The sequence below is a fragment of the Giraffa tippelskirchi genome, chromosome 1, assembly GCF_054371585.1.
Source record: "Giraffa tippelskirchi isolate mGirTip1 chromosome 1, T2T-mGirTip1v1.2.pri, whole genome shotgun sequence".
Lineage (NCBI taxonomy): Eukaryota > Metazoa > Chordata > Mammalia > Artiodactyla > Giraffidae > Giraffa > Giraffa tippelskirchi.
The window spans coordinates 224,495,070-224,518,454 of NC_137275.1; the positions used below are offsets into that span (position 1 = coordinate 224,495,070).

The 23,385-nt window shown below is 44.2% G+C and overlaps 1 protein-coding gene across 11 annotated transcripts in view; it reads left to right on the top strand.

The window, feature by feature from the left end:
• The window catches only part of CNTRL (centriolin), an 89,096-nt gene that overhangs the window by 54,437 nt on the left and 11,274 nt on the right, over positions 1 to 23,385 (top strand). For 7 of the 11 annotated variants that reach the window (XM_081528603.1, XM_081528641.1, XM_081528628.1 and 4 more), the window contains 16 exons: positions 1,189 to 1,368; positions 2,105 to 2,221; positions 2,516 to 2,660; positions 3,091 to 3,239; positions 4,887 to 5,067; positions 6,117 to 6,430; positions 7,952 to 8,157; positions 10,094 to 10,286; positions 13,010 to 13,140; positions 13,277 to 13,417; positions 13,521 to 13,647; positions 14,392 to 14,556; positions 15,292 to 15,451; positions 16,916 to 17,031; positions 17,116 to 17,333; positions 22,361 to 22,518. In XM_081528603.1, the coding sequence (XP_081384729.1) occupies positions 1,189 to 1,368; positions 2,105 to 2,221; positions 2,516 to 2,660; positions 3,091 to 3,239; positions 4,887 to 5,067; positions 6,117 to 6,430; positions 7,952 to 8,157; positions 10,094 to 10,286; positions 13,010 to 13,140; positions 13,277 to 13,417; positions 13,521 to 13,647; positions 14,392 to 14,556; positions 15,292 to 15,451; positions 16,916 to 17,031; positions 17,116 to 17,333; positions 22,361 to 22,518 (2,701 nt within the window). Of the gene's footprint in view, positions 1 to 1,188; positions 1,369 to 2,101; positions 2,222 to 2,515; positions 2,661 to 3,090; positions 3,240 to 4,886; positions 5,068 to 6,116; positions 6,431 to 7,951; positions 8,158 to 10,093; positions 10,287 to 13,009; positions 13,141 to 13,276; positions 13,418 to 13,520; positions 13,648 to 14,391; positions 14,557 to 15,291; positions 15,452 to 16,915; positions 17,032 to 17,115; positions 17,334 to 22,360; positions 22,519 to 23,385 lie in introns of all 11 variants that reach the window. The other 4 variants (XM_081528577.1, XM_081528583.1, XM_081528594.1 and 1 more) reach the window with 2 other exon arrangements.

A 23,385-nucleotide genomic window follows, 5' to 3' on the forward strand; every position in this document is an offset into this window, starting at 1 on the left:
TGTCTGCTTTCTTTAGCCCTGCACTGGTGGCTGAGTATTCCTGAGTTAAAAGCCACCCATCCAGGCATAGCGGTGATGGGCGGCCGCCTCACCTCTCTCTGGAAAGCTCGCTCTCAGGCTGCACTGTTCCGTAGCTTCTCCCAGCCCCTCACCGCTCTCTGGAAAGCTCGCTCTCAGGCTGCACTGTTCCGTACCTTCTCCCAGCCCCTCACCTCTCTCTGGAAAGCTCGCTCTCAGGCTGCACTGTCCGTACCTTCTCCCAGCCCCAGGGAGTGGCCTGCTTCATACTTCCCTGAGAACCCATCAGTTCCCTAGTCTGACGAGTCTGCCTCCAGAATCTCTCTGGAATATCTGCACTGCGTCCTTCTCCAGGGCCACCACCCTCATCCACCATGACGAGTCATCTCTTCTGGACAACCGCTGCGGCCACCGGACGGCCCCCATTTCCACTTAGCACCGGCTCCGCAGAGCAGCCAACACAAAAACATAAACAGACCCTTGTCAGTCCCTGCCATCTTCCTTTCTCTCCAGCAGCTTCTGTTGTTTCTAGGATAAAGACAAAAAAACTGTCGCCTCTGAGGCGCTGCGTGATTGGCCTCCGTTGAGCTCTCTCCTTTTCTCGCCGTGCTGCTGCTTTCAGTTCCCGAGATCCCCTCCTGCCCGTTCTTCCTCCTGCGCCATATCTCTCCCCCTCTCTTCTCCCCGACTCCCTCTCCCACCAGTCTGGGTCTCTCCTGCCAGCCTCTCACAGAGGTAGGTGCCTTGTTCTCTCCCTTGAGAGCAGCAACCACAGTTTTAGTTACACATTTGTCTCAGTATTTGTTTAATGTGTGTGTCTCATAAGCCCCTCGAGGGCAGCAGGCAAGTCTATTTGGTTTACCACCATATGCCCCAGTGATCACAAGGGGCTGGTCCATCGCTTGGCAGTGGTGCCAAGAAATGTTTTTCCAACAGATGAATGGATTTATGAGCACAAAGTTTCTAGACTAAGCATACTGATTTCATTTTAAGTTACTGTACAGTCTTGAGATGTTTCTATTTTTTCACTCCGGAGCACCTGCTGTGTACCAGGTATTGTTCTAGGCATGGGGTGTCTGAACAGAGTCCCTGCTCTCATGGGGCTTACACCTTAATTCATTGCTGCCAAATGATTCATGTCTTTAACTTTTTTTTTTTTGTTTATCTCAGAAGAAACTTGAAGATGCCAAATCTCAGGCGCAGGTTTTGGGTTTAGATAAAGAATTGAAGAAACTAAAGAAGGCTGTGGCCGCCTCTGATAAGATAGCCACGGCTGAGCTCACCATCGCCAAAGACCAGCTCAAGTCCCTTCATGGAACCGTTATGAAAATTAACCAGGAGCGTGCAGAGGTGAGTCCCCACACACAGAGCAAGTGTCCACCAAGACTGTCCTGTCAAAGCAGCTGGGCACTTGTGTTTTTGATCTCTCATTATAGACTTTGGCTCTTTCGTAAAGTTGTCTGTTTCTCTTCAGACCTGATGGTTGCACTTCCCCCGTCACAGCCCTGCCAAGGGTGTGGGGCTCTACTGAGACCCCAAAGAACCATCAAATGAAGCGTACCATCCTTACCTCAGAGTGTAGGGCCTGCTGAGGGGGATGGCTGTTGATACACACCGAAGCAGACGTCTTCAGGCCTGCGGTATCACCCTTCTGAACCTCAGCCCTGTCATCATTTATAGAGGATCATGTGTCTCTTCACAGGGTTATTATGAGTCCTGACTGAGATGAGTCTGTCGCAGCCTTTATAGGATGCAAATGCTGATGCGATTAAGACTGCAGGTCGTAGGAGGGAAAAGCCTAGCCGTGGGAGTCTGCAGAGTCCCACCAGTCATGGCAGACCATAGAACAGGGAAGGGAAATCAGCCTGTGCTTTTCTGATGTGGCACCCTGCCCACTTGGACCCCACAGAGGGGTTGGGGGTGCTGCCAAGTTATGGGTAGGTGAGGTGGGGCTAGCACCTCCTGTGCATGGATGGGGTAGCCCGGCGTGCGAGCTGATGAGAGCAGAGACTGAGTCTGGGGGGGAAGAGAAAAGAGGACAGCCCGCAGTGGCAGTGGTGCCTTCCCCACGCCTCCGTCCCAGCAGGAACTGCAGGAAACGGAGCGGTTCAGCAGAAAGGCAGCCCAGGCCGTGAGGGACCTGACCCGAGCAGAAGCGGAGATCGAACTCCTGCAACATCTCCTCAGGGAGAAAGAGGAGCAGGTCAGTGCCGGGGCCCCCGTGAGACCGCCTCCTTCTTGGGTCCGTATCAGTTTCTAAGCGACTGGATTACTGTCGGGGCCTGCTCAAAGAATTTTAAGCTACCGTCAGTAGTCAGTGAGTACTTGATCCTCTGCTGTGTGCCAGGCATTGCACGGTTTAAATGTCCGGAGTAATGGGGTTCCTCATTAGTAAAGTAGAAGTTAAGAATCAGAGGATTAGAATCATACTGCAAAGAGAAGTGCATCTGGAAAAGAATATTCATTGGCAACTTGGTATATGTGATTTTTTCAATAGCTTCGAATTGAGATGGAGAAGGTAGAGGTAGGCACCCGAGGAGCAAGCTCACAGGTGCTGGAAATCGAGAAATTGAATGAGACCATGGAGAAACAGAGGAGAGAGATCGCGAGGCTGCGGAGCGCACTAGACCTCACCGGGGCTGGTAAAGCACTGGGCTTTGGTTTTAAAATCAGGTCATTCTGTTGGTTTTTTCCCTTTAGCAGATTTATTTGTTACTGATGAAGCCCATGCTTGATTTATAGAGCTGTGATAATTCGCTTAATAAATAAAGAACTTTTTCCATTATATGTAAGTGCAGTATCTAGGGACTTGATTACAAAGAGGAAAGAGATTCATTTTTGTGTTTTCACAAGAAAGAACGTTTACGAATCTGTTTCTTTCTCTGGCTCGCTTTCTAAGTGAACAGCAGTAGAATATGTCTGTCCTCTGTAAGTGTCAGCAAACACTTATCACCAAAGGACAGCAGTGAGGACCTAAGAGTCACTGGTTCTCATGGAGTCACTTTTGTATTTTGAGAGAGAAAGGAAGTAGATGATTTCATGCCCATCTCATGGAATGACTTTCTTTTACAGATAACAGAGGAGGCATTGAAAATATTTTGGAAGAAATTGCTGAACTCCGATGTGAAGTTTCTTACCAGAATGATTACATCAGCAGCATGGCAGATCCTTTCAAAAGACGAGGCTATTGGTACTTTATGCCACCACCATCATCATCAAAAGTAGGAAGTCTGTGTTGTTGGGAATATATACTAAATTTTCTTTAAGAAAGTTTAACAAAGTTGCCTTCTCTAAATCTGTGATCAGATGTCAAGAACAACATATCTAGGCTAAGCCACACGTTGAGATTCTTAAGTGTTTATACTGGGATGGAAATGGAGCGTTCCCAAGGACTGTGGCAGGACCCATGCTCGGGTGGTATGTGGTGGGGTCCTAGAATAAGGATCCTGTAAGGGAGATAAAGTGACTTGAGCCCAGAGAGCCTACTAAAACTTGAAAATGGCAGTAGAATTATACAGAGGCTGAGACAGGAAAATAGTCACCTGGATCTCATTTCCTTTTAACAGACTTTCATTCAGTGCTTACTGAGGTCCAGGTCAAGTGCAAGACCTTGGTGGGAAGCCATGATGAATGATACAGCCCCTGCCCTCGAAGAGTTCATGAGCTGGGGAGGAACACGGTTACACCAGTGTAATTACAAAACAGTGACACACACGTGACAATAGCTAGACTTCTCTGCCCCCGTTGCAGAGAATTACAGATTTATCTCATGGGAATGTTTAGGAAAGAAGCCTTCACAGGCACGGGCGTGAAGGGAGCGCTAAGCCACCCTCACGGGATGCGCTCTCAGGAGCGAGGGGACAGCTCACGAGGATGAGGAGGGTTGGGTTAGTCATGGCAGGTAGCCTTGCGGGGCTTGGGGGCCGGGATGGAAACAGTGAAAGGTAAAGTAGGTTGGGGCCATGATTTCTTCGTTTAAAGGGACTTCAAAATCCCTTACATTTAATTACGTAGGCCTTGGGAAACTGCGGTTGTGTGTGCTGTGATCAGAGCTCTAGTTTCGGAGGAATGGTCTGGCAGAGTGTGAAGGCTAGACGTGCAGCGCGTGAGCGGCTCTATGTGGGGCTGTTTGAACTCATTCGGGTGAAGGATGGAAGAGGCTAGAGCAGTGCAGCTGGAGGAGAGGAGGACTGAAGGGTGTTCACTGGGCGTAGAGTGAAGGTTTGCGGCCTGAATGTGGGAAGGAACGAGAGGCTCTCCTCCAGAGCCGAGAGGGACCTCCTGCTGGAATCTGCTGACAGCCACGGTTAGGAGAAGCAGCCCTAACCCGCTGGGATCCCAGGGCCGTGTGGACTTCTTCTAAACCCCAAGAGCAGAGTCTAAGATCCTCCTCCCAGATCTCTAAAGGAAGCCAGACATCTTGGCACAAGCAGGGCCACAGGTGGAAGCAGTGTAAGTTAGAGCGGAGCCTGAGTTGGGTGAGGTCTGGGGGGTCCGCCTGCAGCTGGGAAGGAGAAGGAGCCTCGCAGTAGAGCGCTAAGGGCCGGCCTGGCGCCCAGCTCCGCAGGAGACGAAGATCCCAGGTAGCCTGGAAAGGGCCTGCTTTCCTCGATCTTACTTGCTGGGCCATCGGGAACGAGGCAAAAGAAGAGAAACCACTAGGAAAGATGAGTACGGGAGCCAGGAGGCTGACACCCATGCGGGTTATATGACCATGTGATCACGGCTCGCTGCTCCCTGTGAAAATTGAGAATTGTGATGTAGGAAGAGAAACCAGTTCTTTGTCGGCTTTGCGGTAGACTTTGACCTTTCTCCACATCAGTCTTTTTATTTTTAAAAGATGCTGTGCTCTTCCGTCATTCGTTTAGGTTTCCAGCCACAGTTCCCAGGCCACTAAGGACTCTGGTGTCGGGCTGAAGTATGCAGCCTCGACTCCTATTGGAAAACCACAGCAGGACGGGAAGGAAGACGGTGCCCCTCCAGCTGCCTCGGGATGCTGGGTTTATTCTCCCATCAGGAGCGGGCTACATAAATCATTTTCAAATAAAGGTAAGTCAGATCACATCCGGGAAGTTGCATTTCTCTTGCCTGATTAATGACTTCCGGTCCCCTGAAATCCATACAGTCCAGCGCAGTCTCGTGGCTCGCACTGTAGGCCCTCTGTGACCTGGTCCTGGCCAGTGGCCGCTTGCCTCACTCCCCTTCGCTTCCCCACTGTCGGCCACGCCCAGCTGCTGTGTGCTGTTTCTCACACCTCCACGCTGGAACCCCTCTGCTCGGAATGTCCTACTCCTTCATTTCTCTCCCAGACTATTCCTGCTCATCATCACTTCAGCAAGACCCAGGTCCTCAAAAAGCACTCTTTTTCTGGAACCTTCCTCCTCGCTGCCTTACCCAGGCACGCTGAGCAGCTCGCCTGTGCTCCTGGCATGTGGCGGTTTATATCCTTGTCTCGTGGCATTAGTTACCTCAACTGGAAGGAAGTGTTACAGGCCTGTCTTCCAGAGCCCCAGAGGAAAGAGCTGGACCTGGGGTAAATCCGGCTCTTTCACTAACTAGCTGTGTCATACTAGGCGAATTATTTAGCTGCTCTCAGACTGTGAGTGTGTAAAATGGGAATATTATATTCTGAGACTCTGTTTATTCAGGAGACTGAGTGCCTGCTCTGTGCTCGGTTCTCTGGTCATCAGTGATGAACGCACCTGGTCCTGCTTCCTGGAGAGATAGGGAGCACACCACCACCTGAGACAGGCTGTGTGTCCTGACGGTGGCGGTGCGTGGAGCTGTGGGTCTCATAGCACTGCTCTGCCGGCCTTCCTGTAACACGAACCAGACTCCCAAATGTTGCTGAATGGTGAATGGATGAAGACGGGAGAAAAAGCAAATCAACGGATAGGTGTCAGAGAAACTCAGGTTCACCTGGTGAAAAGAATTGGAATCCCTATTTTGATCCACTTTTCAAAACCGCTTTCGACATTTTTTACAAGATTTTATTTCTGCATCTCTGATATCGTGGCCTGAATGCTGCTGTTCTCTGCTAAGCGTGTTTACCTAGTAAGCCACAGGAATAAGACATGCTCCTGTGTTTCTGTTTCAAGATGCAGACAGTGGGGGAGAGAGCCAGGAGGAGAGCGAGCCGGACGACCACGAGGACCGCCCGTTTGCCCCCCCTCCTGGATGCATGCTGTACACCGTGTGCCCCGACGGCTCTCCTGTGCCCCAGGGCGTGGCCCTCTACGCACCGCCGCCTCCCTTGCCCAGCAACAGCCGACCTCTCGCCCCTGGCACTGTTGTGTATGGCCCGCCTCCTGCCGGTGCCCCCATTGTATATGGGCCCCCACCCCCCAACTTCTCCGTGCCCCTCATCCCCATGGGCGTGCTGCACTGCAATGTCCCGGAGCACCACAGCTTAGTAAGTGGGGGACCCAGGAGCCCCGAGCACGCTGCTTCCACAGGAGGCTGCCTGAGAGCCGACCCGCCTGTGCATGGCTTATACTCCAGAAGTGTGCTTTTAAGGCTGATGTGTAGAACCGAGCAAATATTCTCTTATTAAAATACTGTTCTGCTCAGAAGCTAGGGTACCAGATCACTCTGTGGACCTAGTTTAACCATTTTATAACAAAAATGCTTTCAGCCCAGAAATTAGCCATTTTTAAAGAAAGCTTATAATATATATATTTTTTATTGATAAGTACTGTATGAATGTGTATGTATAGATATGTGCTTGCTTAGTTGCTTCAGCGGTGTCCGACTCTGCGACCAGGCACGTCCTAGGGCCTGCCTGTACTTGTGCACACACATACAGATGTGTGTTCGCGTGTAAGAGCAGCGTACAGTGAGGCTTTGCTGGGATCATCCCTCGGTGGTGAGATTGGTGATTACTCTCTCTTTCTTTTCATAGTTCTCTTCTTATTGTGCCCATAATTTTGTGTTCTGTTTTTCCTACTTAATGTTACAAGCATTTTTCCCATGGTTTTCATAGACATTTTTAAGCAGTATTTTAATGACTGCATAACATTTCGTTATTTGTAGGCAGTGTAGTTCATTTAACTTTGTATAAATTTTACTGTGTTTCATATTTTTACTCTAGGCTAAATTCAAGAAATGATTCCTTCCTAGTCCCTAGCTTACTTTTCACTAAAGAAATAAAATGCATTACAAGTACCTCCTTCAAACTCAGGACACCTGGATCCTGATTTTTTCCTTTTCCTCTCAGCAAACTGAGAGGAAGATAAAGGATTCTAGCACCTGGGTGTGAAGCCACCAGCCCAATTTTAATCGGTCAACCTAGTTTCAGAGGGACTGTGGATATTTATATGGTTAGAAATGGTAGTTACTCTTGTTAACCTGCAGTTGTTTAGTGCACGCTGTTTTTGTAACACTTCTGTTGGCTCAGCATTTGTTACTCTCTTAAACGGGCTCTTTTACCCTCCAGCAGTACCCAGCTGTTCATATGGTTTCCCAGGTGTGCCTTTATAGCTCCTATATTTGTACATCACTTCTTCAGCTTAGGTATTTCCTACCTCATTTATTCTTCTAAACCAAGCAGAGCACCCCTTCCTGTAAAAGGCCTTCTCACCCCACTCCCCTCCCATGCTCCCAGAGGAGGGAGAGACGCGTATGTCTGTGTCTTCTGTCAGATGCTGAACTCTGGGACCAGACAGTGCCCACAAGAGATGCTTGGTGACTGTTTATCAGTCAACCATAGCTGGACTGATGAAGAGTCATAAAATCTATCGGTCCATCCATTTCATCTATGATGTGTGAAGAAATTGGCTTGACTTAATTTTTCTTTTCAAACTGAAGTCTTAGGAAGCTACCACTATTTTCAGGGCATAGATAACCACTTTAACCACAGTTCATTTCAATTTGGGGCAGGAAAAAGGGGAAAGGTCATGTGATATTTCAGTATTGCATTTTTTTCTTTATTCAGGAGAATGAGGTTTCTAGATTGGAAGACATACTACAGCATTTAAAATCAAAGAAGCAGGAACAGAGGCTGAAAGTATCCAAGCGGCAGTCTGAGAAAGAAATAGAAGAGCTACGTCATAGTATTGATGAACTTTTGCAAGAGAAGAAAGACTTAGAGCACGAGGTAGAAGAATTACATAGAACCATCCAGAAACATCAACAGCGAAAGTAATTATAGCCATTTTATAATTCAGATGAATTAGTTCATTAAGGTAACCAAAATCAGGGTGATCCAATAGCACTTTCTGTGATCTTGGGAATGTTCTAGATCTGTCCCATCCAGAACAGTAGCCTTAGCCACGTGTGGTTATTAAGCACTTGAAATGTGGCTAATGAAACTGGGGAACAGAATTGAACTTAAATTAATTTAATAGCCACATGGTGACTTCTAAGTTCTCGTGGCTGGTAATCCACATCAGCTTCTCTTATGGTCCCTCTTGGAGAATGGCTGTCCCTCCCCACTGTCCTGGCTGAAAACAGGCCCGGTGTCCTCAGCACTCCCCTTTCCCTCCACTCCCCTAGGCGTCCAGCTGCTCTCCAAGTCCCTCTGACGCTATACACAAAGGGCTCTCAAACGGGTCCCCTTCTTTCATCTTTGCTGCCCGGGCCTTTAGTCACTGTTATCCTAGGCCTGGTTTTCCAGGTCTAGTCTCTTTCCCTCTATCCTACCCTTGACATGGCTGCAGACCTGCCTGTGCTTGCCCCCTTGTGGCTCTCATTCCCACCAGCGGACATACTGCTCCCAGGTTCTGAGCCCTGCCTCGTTTTTTTCATCTTTCTCTTCCCACACAGTGTTTATTCTGGCCCTGCGTACTTTGCTGCAGTTTCCCTGAACACCACCTTTTTCCGGCCTCCCCACCTTTGCATGCACTGTCCTGCACCTGCAGTGGCTTCCCAGCCTGCCCCACACAACTGCAGTGTGTCTTTCCAGGTGAAGGTCAGGGGTCCCCTCTGATACAAGAGGTTTCTCATCTCAGGCTCCCACAGTTAAGAGTTGGCGACATTGGGCGCAGTGCTGTTCATGCTGTGTTGTAAGATACCCAGGAGGGCAGGCACAGGGCCTCCCTCTCTGTGCCCCAGTGTCTGGCATAGGGTTAGCTAACGTAGTATCTGCTGCATGGGTCAGTTACATAGAAGCCCATCTTCTGCACTAGACCATGAATTATGACAGTTCCTCAGTTTTTGTCCATTTAGCCAGACTGGCCCTCCTGCCAGGGTCGGGGGAAGACCTGTGGAGGACATTGAAGTGGGTAAGATGTGGTCTCTGCCTTCTAGGAGCAAACGCAAGGGTGACTAACAGACCTGGCAGGAGAAAGCAAGGGCCACCAGGAGAAGGCTGGGGCTGGGTGTTTGAAGGCTTTCAGGGTGATTAGTGCATTTTTGTAGGTGAATATGAGGGGGTGAAGTTTTTTAGGTGGATGTAGGCCAGTGGGACAGCCACTTCTTTTCCTAGTTATAAAAATAAACGATCATTTGGGGGAATTTGGATAACACAAAAATGGTCAAAGAAGAAAGTAAAAATTGTCTGTATTCATTTAAAGACAAACTGTTAATGTTTTAAGTTTATTTTCATGTTTTTCTGTATAGATAGTCCTGTTTTCAAGCAATTTTGACTTAAGCCTTGCGTTACTAAGTCCTGTGTTATGCTTTTCGATTTGTCAGATATCGTCACCATAATTTTACTCTAGCAGAAATGTAGAGTAATTTTGAGGGAAATGGATGGTTGTCTTGGGAGTGGCTGCTTTATTTTTATGCCACAGAAGAATTGAAGTGTCAGCATTGTCTTGACTAGGTGCTGATTAAAAAAATCTTTATATTTAAAAGAACAAAACAGCAGCATCATACATCATACATACTGTTCACTTATTGTCAACAATATGCTACGTTGAGTAAAAATACAGTAAACATCACCTTGAACTTAGGTATACATAGACCTTGAACCAAGGTAAACACAGACCTTGAGCTTAATCAGATGTAGCTGTCTGTCCCATCCCTTCTCGTATAAAATTAGAAAATCACCGTGCATCTTTTTATCACTAGGCTATAAGTATTGATATGGTCACATTTAAAATCTCTCTATGTGTGTGTATATGAATTTTTTTAGAGACTTCATTGATGGAAATGTTGAGAGTCTTATGAATGAGCTAGAAATAGAAAAATCACTCAAGCACCATGAAGATATTGTAGATGAAATTGAGTGCATCGAGAAGACGCTCCTGAAACGTCGAGCAGAGCTCAGGGAGGCTGACCGACTGCTGGCGGAAGCCGAGAGTGAACTTTCATGCACAACAGAGAAAGTATGTGCTGCTGTGCTTGGATGGAGGTGGCTTACTGTCATCAGCAGGGTGGGTTAGAGAGAGAATGTGTAAGCGCGCAGTTGTCAGAGTCAGGCTGCACTCTGCTGGTTAAGGAGCTGCAAGGATTTGGGCAAGTCACTTAAGTCTCCGAGCTTTGCTTTCCTCAGCTGTAAATTCAGGCTGAGAAAACCTAAGCTGGGGGACTTCCCTGGTGGTCCGCTGGTTAAGAATCCGCCTTCCAGGGCAGGGGGCGCAGGTTTGATCCCGGATCAGGGAGCTAAGATCCAACATGCTGCGTGGCAGCTGAGCCTTCGCGCTGCCACTGCTGAACCTCAGTGAGGACCCAGCACGGCAAAAACACACAGCTTAGGCTGTGCAGTGTGAAGGAAATGAAGTAGTGTATTTAAAGCTCCTGAAAGTCGTTTAGTTCCTAACACACCCCACCTCCTTATCCTGTGTGTGGTTTAAAAATTACTTGGGCTGTAATGTTTATTAAATGGGTTGATCTTATATTCTTATAAAATAACAGTGGACCTCACGGTCAGACTGTCAGTTTATTCTCCAAGTTGATGGTTGATATAAAATCAAGTATTTTTTGGCCTGAGGTAATATTCTTGAGACTTAAACACAGAGTAAGTTGGAGAGGGAAAGGAACTGCCTTTTATTGAGCCCCTGTTAGGCCACATGTTGCCTGTTTTATAAATACCTCTTGGTTTTATTTTCCTGGCAACCCTGTTAGATGGTCGTTAGCCCAGCTCACAGATGTAAGTCACAGAGGCTGGTCTAGCCTGTGGTCACACAGCTGAAGTCCTGCCTCACCAAAAGAGCTTTTTAGCTAGATGGGAATTCCAGGGTTAAAAAAAAGTCCCTTATCCATATGGGGCACCTCAGGAACTACTGTTTTTATATTGTTGTTTCAACATGGACCAATTTGAATAAATAGAAATCTGTTACCCAGGAGCTGAAATGAAGGATTTATGAGAGAAATTCTGAGTGGGGGCTTGGTAAGAATGGAAGAACGTCCTCATCTTCTTTTCGGATGATCGGTTGCCTCCTCTGTCACGTGGTAGATCACTGTGGGAGCAAATAGGTGTGAGCGGGACCAGAGGAAAATCTGCTGGCGGTGGATCAAAGAAGATTAGTGGGACCAGTAGTTGGCAGAGACAGGAGAGAACCTAGGTTCAGGCTAATAAGTTCCTCCTTCATCCTCCCAAAATGACTCGGGGAGGCAGCTGGCTCAGGAGGAAGAGGGGAGGAGAACGTGCTGCCCTCTGTAAGGGAAGCGCCAGACCGGCGAGAGCCTGACACACCCGGGGATAAAAGCCTGCCTAGAGGCTTGCTGCTTCCCACAGTGCCTAACGAGTTTTGTCCAGTGGTGTGCTGATGAATCTGGTCGAAACTGGCTGTCCAAAGTGGAAAGAAGTGTGGTGACGTATTTAGCACTTCGGGAGCCAGCCAAACCCTCTCGCATCCACACAGAGTATTTACTAGATGAGCTTCACGTACAGACACCTCTGACTTGAGGGCAACTGCGGTACAAAGTGTTTTCGCTGAACAGTGAGTCACTGCTCAGCCAAGTTCCAGCGATCCTCTGTTTGCGGATCTCTCATGACATTGTGTTTAAGCCTCTTATTTTAGACAGAAAAAGAAACCAAGCTGATAGAAAAAAAAATGCTATTTATCTTGTATAGGAAGGTTTTGAAATACTTCAGAAGTATTAAATATTTGATTCCCAGTCAAAATTAAATTATCCTTAGATTAATGGAATTTTACTTAAGATAATATCGAGAGCAAAGGCAGACTCTCTAGGGACTTCCGTGGTGGTCCAGTGGTTGAGAATCCTCCTGCCAGTGTGTGAGACACAGGTATAATCCCTGGTCTGGGAGGATCCCACGTGCCGCAGCGCGACTAAACCCACGCGCCGCAACTGCCGGGCCGAGCTCTGGAGCCTGCGCTTCGCAGCCAGAGAAGCCACTGCGATGAGAAGCCTGCAGCTGCGACTGGAGAGTAGCCCCCACTCGCTGCGACTGGGGAAAGCTCACGTGCGGCAGTGAGGAGCAGCTCAGCCAAACATCAATCAATACATTTAGTAAAAGAAAAGTCTCTGTGGAGGGAATTTTGGTAAAATAACTTCTTTGCCACCTAATTGGGTAGCTGTATGTTCACTTTTTTATTCTCTTTTTCAGTTTTTTTTTGGGGGGGGGTGGTTGTTTTGGTTTAGATAATTTTTAAGTGAAAAAAATAACAATACTACAGATTATTTTTAAGTAGAAGATCATCTACCATCTCACCACCCTCAAATTACTATTTTTAATTTTGCAAAGCCTTTCTCTTTGTTGACAAGATACAGTTTTATATAGTTGCTCTTACAGTGCTTTTACCATTTTAAATTTATTTTTTTCAGTCAACATTTTATCATTAACCTTCTTCCATGTTACTACCTTGTCATCTTATTTTAAGGACTACACAATATTCCATTGTGTTGATGCATTATCACTTACCGAATCAATTATTTGTCAAGTCTTATATTATCTCAGTATACAATGAGCAGTTTTATGTAGCAGCTCTTCTGAATTCTTTTTTGAGAATTGGCAGGTCAAAGTGAATAAACATTTTTATCAGTCTTTCTGTATTGTTGTTCAAGAGTTGTGCCAATTTACAGTACCAATAGTTGTGAGAGAATATTGCAGCTGAATTGCTTTTAATGACAGTTTCTTTTCTAGACAAAAAATGCTGTTGAAAAGTTCGCTGATGCCAAGAGGAATTTGTTGCAAACTGAGAAAGATGCTGAGGAGTTAGAAAGGAGAGCCCAGGAAACAGCTGTTAACCTTGTCAAAGCTGATCAGCAGCTCAGGTAGGCAGACCCCCTCGGCCACTGATATACCCCGTGAGATGAATGAGAAGTTTGATTCTAGGAGGATGGTAATTGCTTTAGGATAAATAGCACGTCAAGTCTAAGGAGTCTGGGGGAATAAAGCGATGTGTTTCAGATTGTTGCAGGCTGACACAAAGGATTTGGAGCAGCACAAAATCCAGCAAGAAGAAATCTTGAAAGAGATAAACAAAGTTGTTGCAGCAAAAGACTCAGACTTCCAGTGTTTAAACAAGAAGAAGGAAAAACTAACAGAAGAGTAAGTAGGGCCTCTGCCTGGCTTCACGGGGCTTGTGCTGGATGAGGGCCCCTGGGGCTCGGTCTGCCTGCCGATTTGCTCTAGTACTGCTGGTGCTTCACAGGCTGCAGAAGCTGCAGAAAGACATCGAGACCGCAGAACGCACTGAGGAGCATCACCTGCAGGTCCTTGAAGAGTCGGAGGCCCTCCTGCAGGCCAAGAGAGCAGAGCTGGACACGCTGAAGAGCCAGGTACGGCTGCAGCCGCCTTGAAAACCAGTTCATGCTGCTGGGAAGCCTCCATTCGTGTTACGATTATAAAAATGATACGTGTTTGATTGTGGAAAAGACTGAAAAATACATAATAAAGTACGAATGAAGCTATATATCCTAGTGGATAAGAATAGAGTCCAACGCAAATTTGAATCTCAACTCAATACAGTATATTATTGAATGAGTGAGTCTCAAAACGTGATCTGAGATCATTTATGTTAAATGGTGTGTGCAAATATTTGTGTTTGAATTTTTAGTCTCTGCCAAAGTATAAACATGGTCATCTGATAAGGGAGGGTAGTGAATGTTTTCTGTTTTCTTCCTTTCACATATCTGCATTTTCTGCTTTTCTGTAACTGAATATGTATTGCCCTTAAAATTGTAAGTTTTAAATTTACAAAACGAGTAAATTTCTTAAATCCCTGCCTAACGTTCATTGCCAGGGTGGTGTCGATTGGAATGAAGTACAGATGGGGAAGTTCTAGAAAACCGTAACCTGAGGGATGATCATTGTTCTCCTGTTATTGTTTTTGCTGTGATTTGAGTGAGCTCAGGCCTTTATTAGGCATTTTATGCCTGCACTCCCCAGCCTGGCCTTCCTGACTCTTGCAGCTGAGATAACTAAAATTAGACCGCCACCTCCACACAGCGTTTGGCTGGACTGAATATTCTCCATCTCAGCACTTTGTCAAGCTGTGCATTCTTTCCTTTTCTCTAACGCAGGTAACAGGTCAGCAGCAGGAGATGGCTGTCTTGGACAGACAGTTGGGGCATAAGAAGGAGGAGCTGCATCTACTCCAGGGAAGCATGGTCCAGGCCAGAGCTGACCTCCAGGAAGCGCTGAGATTGGGAGAAACGGAAGTGACTGAGAAGTGCACTCACATCAGGGTGTGTTCCTCAGGACTCTCAGGAGTCCGAGAGTTCTGTAGAGTTCTCTCGAGAGATTTTCCTTGGTTCCCCCCAAAATGCAAATGTGAATTCCTGCATCTCGCCGCCTCTGTCCCGTCAGCTTAGCGGTCTCTACCCACGCTGGGACTGCTGTGCGCAGCTGGCCCTCCAGGCTGTTTCCTGGACCTGCCCGAGGTTTTCTGCCTCTGTGTCTCTCAGGCTGTTTCTTCAGGAATTTCCTTTCTGGGAATGCCCAGATCTGACCTCGTTTTCATAGTTCAGCTTCAGGCCACTAAGGGATTTCCCCAGCTTCTCCTGGAAGCAGTTTATCCTGATTCTGAGTTTGGTGACACTCTGCGCGTTTCCTACAGAGCCTTAGCCTTTCTTGATCATGTTTCGTTCCCTGCCTTACTTCCCCAAAAGGTGCTGAAAGCCCCTTGAGGGCAGGAGATGTACCTGAGTCAGCCTTTTTTCTCTGTAACACACTGCCTTGCCCATATAAATAATTGCATATACATTTTAAATGTAGATATTGTTACTTTTATACTTCTATTATACTGAAATATGTTAGTGTAAATACAGTGCTATTCTTAATGTAAAACACAAAGATGAGCTTGTTTTCAGATGAGAATTTATATGTGAGACAGTTAATAACAGAACTGATTTTAAAGTATTTTCTATTCATAACTTGGTAGAGGTGGGTTGACTTTTTTCTTTTTTTTTTAATTTGCATAGGAACTAAAAGGTCTTCTGGAAGAACTGAGTTTTCAGAAGGGAGAACTGAATGTCCAGATTAGTGAGAAAAAAAATCAACTTTCACTTATAAAGCAAGAAATTGAAAAAGAGGAAGAAAATCTTCAGGTAGTTTTAGGGCAGATGTCTAAACATAAAACTGGTAAGTTTAAAGTTTAACCTTATTTCTAATCAAAGAAAAACAGATTATAAATGGAATATTTAAATTGACTGAAAGCAAAATAATCATTTTCATTGCTACCAGGGTGTGATGAAAGAAGACCACTTACAGGCTGTTGATTGAATTATAAAATGAAACAACCTCCCAGTGTCTTAAACTCTTAAAATACACACCTGTTAAACTTACTAGGTAGCCATTTCTAGTTATCTAGAGAGGGTAAGCATTTATCCACATCACAGCAATATTTATTTCTCTTTTTCAATTTTATTAAGAAATAAGCCTTAATTTCCTTGTTTTACAAATTAAGCTGAGTTACTTCCAGTAGAATTTATAATGACAAAATTTGGAAACAAATGACCAATTTAAAAACCATATTTCAACATTTAATGACATGCAAAAATGCTGATGAAAGAAGAATGAAAAAAATAGATAAAAACTAAACATTGAATGTAGTCCTAATTTGTTTTAAAATGTATGTGTGTAGGGACTTCCCTGGCAGTCCAGTGATTAAGACTTCACCTTCCAATGCAGAGGGTGGAGGTTTGGTCCTGGTCGGGGACCTAAGATCCTACATGCCTCACAGCTGAAAAACCAAAACATAAACTAGAAGCATTGTTGCAGCAAATTCAATAAAGACTTTAAAAATGGTCCACATCAAATAAACTTAAAAAAAAAAAAAGACTGTTAAAGTATTAAGCGAAGTGAAAGTCACTCAGTTGTGTCTGACTCTTTGCGACCCGATAGACTGTAGCCTGCCAGGCTCCTCTGTTGATGGAATTCTCCAAGCAAGAATACTAGAGTGGGTTGCCATTCCCTTCTCCAGGGGATCTTCCTGACTCAGGGATCGAACCTGGATCTCCCATAATGCAGGCAGATTTTTGTACTGTCTGAGCCACCAAAATATTAAAAAAATAAAATATGTGTGTGGGCGTGTGTACATGCCCTCACGTAAGCTTCTGGAAGGAAATTATCAAAGTGCTATTGCAGTAGTGATCACCTTTGGATGGTAGGATAATGATGGGTTTTTATTTTTTTCTTTTATACTTTTTTCAAATTTTCTATAATGAACAAATATCCTTATAATCAGAAAAAGTAGTTAATATTTAGAAGTCTATATTTCAAAGGACAAAGGAATTGATATATAAATTTCACTGATATATTTTGAAGTTTTTCTGTTTATTTTGATTTAAATTCTTTTAGGTAGGGTAAGTTCTTTTAGAACTAGATCTCTGTTGAGTATTTGTTTAAATTTTTTCAGCAAATTAATGTTTAGCAATACTTTTAAAGGATTTTTTCATTCAAAATGCAATTAATTAGCTCCATTAATTCAGCACAACAAATACTTACTACCTATTGTTACGTCAGCCAATAGCATTATTTTCTGTTTCATTTTGTAAATGTTTCCACATTCATTTAATAGCCGGGACCATGCTTTGTTTCTGTTAGAACTTAAGAATATTCTGGACATGTTGCAACTTGAAAACAATGAGCTGCAAGCTTTGAAGCTACAACATGACCAAAAGATGTCTGAGTTAGAGAAGACTCAGGTTGAAGTGCTGGAGGTAATAAACAAAGGCATTTTACTGGTAGCAAACCACGCAGTCTTTGCCCATTTGTACAGTTGGGTCCTCTTTTATCTTCTTTAGGAGAAACTGGAGTTGGAGAATGTGCAGCAGGCAGCCCTGCGGCAGAAAGGGGAACTCGAGCGGCAGAAGCAGCTCTTAGAGAGGGACAGGCGAGAGGCTGAGCGGGTAACTGCTGAGACCCGAGCACTGCAGTTGTGTGTTGAGTCTTTGTGCAAACAAAAGGAAGATCTCGAAGAGAAATGTGACAGCTGGGAGAAGAAGCTGGCACAGACCAAACGGTGAGAGCAGGAGCAAACAAGCTTGCAAGGTCCCTTCTGGAAGGCTAAAGCATTATAAACACACTATCTAAAAAAGTGGAAAAGGCAAAAAAAAAAAAATACGAAATACACCACAAACTCAATATCACAGTACAATTCACCAGTAGCATTTTGGGGTGAATTTTCCTTTTAGGCTTTCTTTTTTCCTCCCTTAAAGCATTTTTTTTTAATAACTTGTGATTTAAGTAAAATAATGTATGCTTGGAATATGTGAGTCAGTGGAGAAATATACCTTGTTGTGGGTAGGAAGGCCCAGTATTAACCCATTGTTAATATTCAGTTCTCCTCAGATTGATCTGTAGATTCAAAACAATCACAATTAAAATCCCAGCAGACTTTTTAAACAGGAATTGGCCATCTGATTCTAAAATTCATATTGAAATGCAGAGGACCTAGAATATAAAACTTTTTATATATGACACCAAAACACCTTTAACAAAGATTAAAAGTTTAGAGCTAACGCTATGTGATTTTAAGACAGTATACAACCATGATAATCAAAAACACTGTGGTATTGGTATAAAGATAGGTAGATAGGTCAATGCAACAGAACAGAAAGTCTGCAAGTAATTCACAAATATATGCACAACTGATTTTGACAAAGATGCAAAATAGAGAAGAGATGGTTTTTCAAAATATGTTACTAAAAACACTGCAAAAAAATGAACCTTGACCTATACTCAGTTCAGTTCAGTCGCTCAGTCGTGTCCGACTCTTTGCGACCCCATGAACTGCAGCACGCCAGGCCTCTCTGTCCATCACCAACTCCCAGAGTCTACCCAAACCCATGTCCATCGAGTTGGTGATGCCATCCAACCATCTCATCCTCTGTCGTCCCCTTCTCCTCCCGCCCCCAATCCTACCCAGCCTCAGGGTCTTTTCCAATGAGTCAACCCTTCGCATGAGGTGGCCAAAGTACTGGAGTTTCAGCTTCAACATCAGAACTTCCAATGAACACCCAGGATTGATCTCTTTTAGGATGGATTGATTGGATCTCCTTGCAGTCCAAGGGACTCTCAAGAGTCTTCTTCAACACCACAGTTCAAAAGCATCAATTCTTCGGCGCTCAGCTTTCTTCACCGTCCAACTCTCACATCCATACGTGACCACTGGAAAAACCATAGCCTTGACTAGATGGACTTTTGTTGGCAAAGTAATGTCTCTGCTTTTAAATATGCTATCTAGGTTGGCAGAGTTCCAAGGAATAGCAAGGAGAGATAAGAAAGCCTTCCTCAGCGATCAGTGCAAACAAATAGAGGAAAACAACAGATTGGGAAAGACTAGAGATCTCTTCAAGAAGATTAGAGATACCAAAGGAACATTTTATGCAAAGATAGGCTCGATAAAGGACAGAAATGGTATGGACCTAACAGAAGCAGAAGATATTAAGAAGAGGTGGCAAGAATACACAGAACTGTACAAAAAAGATCTTCATGACCCAGATAATCACGATGGTGTGATCACTCACCTAGAGCCAGACATCCTGGAATGTGAAGTCAAGTGGGCCTTAGAAAGCATCACTACGAACAAAGCTAGTGGAGGTGATGGAATTCCAGTTGAGCTATTTCAAATCCTCAAAGGTGATGCTGTGAAAGTGCTGCACTCGATATGCCAGCAAATCTGGAAAACTCAGCAGTGGCCACAGGACTGGAAGAGGTCAGTTTTCATTCCAATCCCAAAGAAAGGCAATGCCAAAGAATGCTCAAACTACCGCACAGTTGCACTCATCTCACATGCTGGTAAAGTAGTGCTCAAAATTCTCCAAGCCAGGCTTCAGCAGTATGTGAACCGTGAACTTCCAGATGTTCAAGCTGGTTTTAGAAAAGGCAGAGGAACCAGAGATCAAATTGCCAATATCCGCTGGATCATCGAAAAAGCAAGAGAGTTCCAGAAAAACATCTATTTCTGCTTGATTGACTATGCCAAAGCCTTTGACTGTGTGGATCACAATAAACTGTGGAAAATTCTGAAAGAGATGGGAATACCAGACCATCTGACCTGTCTCTTGAGAAACCTGTATGCAGGTCAGGAAGCAACAGTTAGAACTGGACATGGAACAACAGACTGGTTCCAAATAGGAAAAGGAGTACGTCAAGGCTGTATATTGTCACCCTGCTTATTTAACTTCTATGCAGAGTACATCATGAGAAACGCTGGGCTGGAAGAAACACAAGCTGAAATCAAGATTGCCGGGAGAAATATCAATAACCTCAGATATGCGGATGACACCACCCTTATGGCAGAAAGTGAAGAAGAACTAAAGAGTCTCTTGATAAAGGTAAAAGAGGAGAGTGAAAAAGTTGGCTTAAGGCTCAACGTTCAGAAAACTAAGATCATGGCATCTGGTCCCATCGCTTCATGGGAAATAGATGGGGAAACAGTGGAAACAGTGTCAGACTTTATTTTTTTGGGCTCCAGAATCACTGCTGATGGTGATTGCAGCCATGAAATTAAAAGACGCTTACTCCTTGGAAGGAAGGTTATGGCCAACCTAGATAGCATATTTAAAAGCAGAGACATTACTTTGCCAACAAAAGTCCATCTAGTCAAGGCTATGGTTTTTCCAGTGGTCATGTATGGATGTGAGAGTTGGACGGTGAAGAAAGCTGAGCGCCGAAGAATTGATGCTTTTGAACTGTGGTGTTGGAGGAGACTCTTACTCACACTAAGTATAAAAATTAACTCAAAATGGATCATAAACATAAATGTAAAACCAAAATATAAAACTTGTAAGAGAAAAAACATAGGTAAAAAAATCTTTGTGGCCTTGGGTTAGGCAAAAATTCCTTAGATAAGACACTGAAAGCATGATCCGTAAAAAAGTAAATTGATAAAATTGAACTTCATCAAAATTTAAAATTTCTGTTTCTTGAGAATTCTCTGGTGATCCAGTGGTTAGGATTCCATGTTTTCACTGCCAAGAGAGCAAGTTCAATCTCTTATTGGAGAACTAACATCCCACAAGCTGCACAGTGTGGCTGAAAAAAAAAAAACTTCTGTTTCTCAAAAGACACTGTTGAGACAATAAAAAGACATCTCAGACTGGGAGAGAGATCTTTGCAACTGTGTATCTGATGAAGGACTTGTACCCAGAATGTATATACATGTATAATGAACTCTCAAAACTCAGTAATTAGAAAATGAAGAACCCAATTTTTCAAATAGGCAAAAATTTGAACATTTTATTTAAGAAAATATATGAATGGCAGATAAGCACGTGAAAAGATGCTCAGTATCATTAACAATTAAGGAAATGCAAATTAAAACCACAACTAGATATCATCACATACCTATTAGAATAGATTAAACACTGACCACACCAAATTCTATCAAGGAACTTTCATACACAATTGGTGGGAGTATAAAATGTCAGTAAGAGTACTTTGGAAAATAGTTTGGCAGTTAGACTTAAAAATGCAAACATACACCTACCAGAAGATCTAGCTTTCCCACACCTAGAGGTGAAAACGTGTGTGTGTGTGCATGTGTGCGCATGAGCACGCTAAATTGCTTCAGTTGTGTCCCACTCTTCACGACCCCATGCACGGTAGCCCACCAGGCTCCTCTGTCCATGGGATTCTCCAGACAAGAAGACTAGAGTGGGTTGGCATGCCCTCTTCCAGGGGATGGTCCCAACCCAGGGATCAAACCCACGTCTCCTGTGTCTCCTACCTTGGCAGGTGGGTTCTTTACCACTAGCGCCACCTGGGAAGTCCAGAGGTTAAAGCCTGCGTCCATACAAAAACTGTACACTGATGTTCATAGCAGCTTTATTTGCAGTAGCCAGAAACTGGAAACACCCTACATGCCCATCAGCTGATGAATGGATTGGCAGATTATAGTATATCCATACTATCGAAAGGGCTTTCCAGGTGGCACAGTGGTATGGAACCCACCTACCGATGCAGGAAACACAGGTTCAGTCTCTGGGTTGGAACTATTTCCTGGAGTAGGAAATGGCAAGCCCCTCCAGTATTATTGCCAGGAAAATTCCATGGACAGGAGCCTGGCGGGCCGCAGTCCCAGAGGTCACAAAGAGCTGGACATGACAGAGCGCACGCAGGCACACCTCAGGATGGGCGTCCCGGGTGGCTCGGTGGTGAAGGATCTGCTGGCCAATACGGGAGACATGGGTTTGATCCCCCGGGTGGGAAGATCCCCTGGAGATGGAAATGACAACCCACTCCAGTATTCTTGCTTAGGAAACCCATGGACAGAGGAGCCTGGCAGGCTACAGTCCATGGGGTCACAAAAGAGTCAGACACGACTTAGGGACTGAGCAATAGCGACATACCGTAGAATACTGCTGCTGCTGCTGCTAAGTCACTTCAGTCGTGGCCGACTCTGTACGACCCCATAGACGGAAGCCCACCAGGCTCCCCCGTCCGTGGGAGTCTCCAGGCAAGAAACTGGAGACCATAGAATACTACTAGGCAATAAAAAGCAATGGAGTATTAATAACACGCAGCTGCGTGGATGCATCTCAAAGTAGTTACGCTCGGTGAAAGAAGCCAGACAAAAACCAGTCCATAGTGTGTGATTCCTATTCATGTAAAGGAACACATGCTCATACACACAGGTTTTTTTGGACAAATCTTATTATGCATAAATTGTGTTTCTTGCTTTTTCAGTCTAAGTTAAGTCCATTTTAATCACATGTTTGAAATTGTAAGTGCTATCCATGTTGTCCCTGATTTTTATAAAACTTCAATTTTAGCGAGTCACTTTTTGAAATGACAGACATTTCCAAATGTTCTATTTGGAAAGCTGAAAATAGGGGTTTTTTGAGAATGAGTTGAAGAGCCTTACAGTTTGTTAATACTTTTTAATGTTTGTTATTTTAGTAAATCATTAATATTGTTAATTTATTAATATCATCCAGACTCCACAGCTGCATTGTGACACATAACGCTATTCTTTAGTTGTCTGGTGTATGTGCTTGAACATTTTGTGTTTGACAGTCTAACAGATTCTCACTTGTATTGTAGGGTTTTAGCAGCCACAGAAGAGAATAGCAAAGCAAAGCAATCAGACTCAGAAAAGTTGGAATTGGATATCAGAAAACTGCAGCAGGAACTAGACCAACTAAACAGAAACAAAGTCTCACTGCACAAAGACACCGCAGCCGTGCAGCAGCAGCTCCAAGGTGAGAGAAGGCACGGCGGGAGAGATGGCTGTCTTCCTTTTGCTAGATTCTTTTTTTAATTGTTTGCTTTCTTATTACAGAAATAGATCATGCTACAGGGCATGGGGTTTCTTTTAGAAGTGAGAAAAATGTTCTAATATTAGGTATGGTGATGGTTGAACAACTCTGAATTTACCAAAAGCCATGAAATTGTACACTTTAAATGGGTGAAATGCATATGTGAATTACATCTCAGTAAAGCTGTTTAAAAAAAAAAAGAATTCATATTCCTTAGAGAACAATTTTAAAACATAGCAAAGTGACAAAATAAAAATTACTATTGGACCACACTCTTCAGAGATAATTTCTACTAGCAGTGTAGTCAATATCCTTCCAGATTTTTCCTTGAGGTGTGGTGTTTGTGTATAGATTTAAAAGCAAAAATGGAAATAACATATTTATGACCAAATCTTTATAAATCCTCATGATTGTTTGTTTATAAGTTACTAAGTGATTCCAGCCAACAGCATGCTTGTTGAACACTTCCCGTGTCCTGGGCATGATTACAGATGTTTCATCTGCATTTTATCATTTAATTCTTATAACATTTTTATGAGGTAGAAACTATTATTTCACCCATTTAAAGTTAAGCCAACTTAAGCCTAGTTTCCTTGGGACTTGCTTAAGCGAGAAGTGACTTGCTCAAGCTCACCCAGTTAGTAAGTGACAAAACCAGTCTATAAAATTTATTTTCAATTTGTCTTCTTGAAAGGTTGTACCAAATTTACATTGTTATCAGCAGTGTGGAAGGTACCTGTTTTTAAACCACGCACCTCATCAACACTAGGTATTGTGTGTGAATTTTTTTATCATGAGGTTTTGAATGTG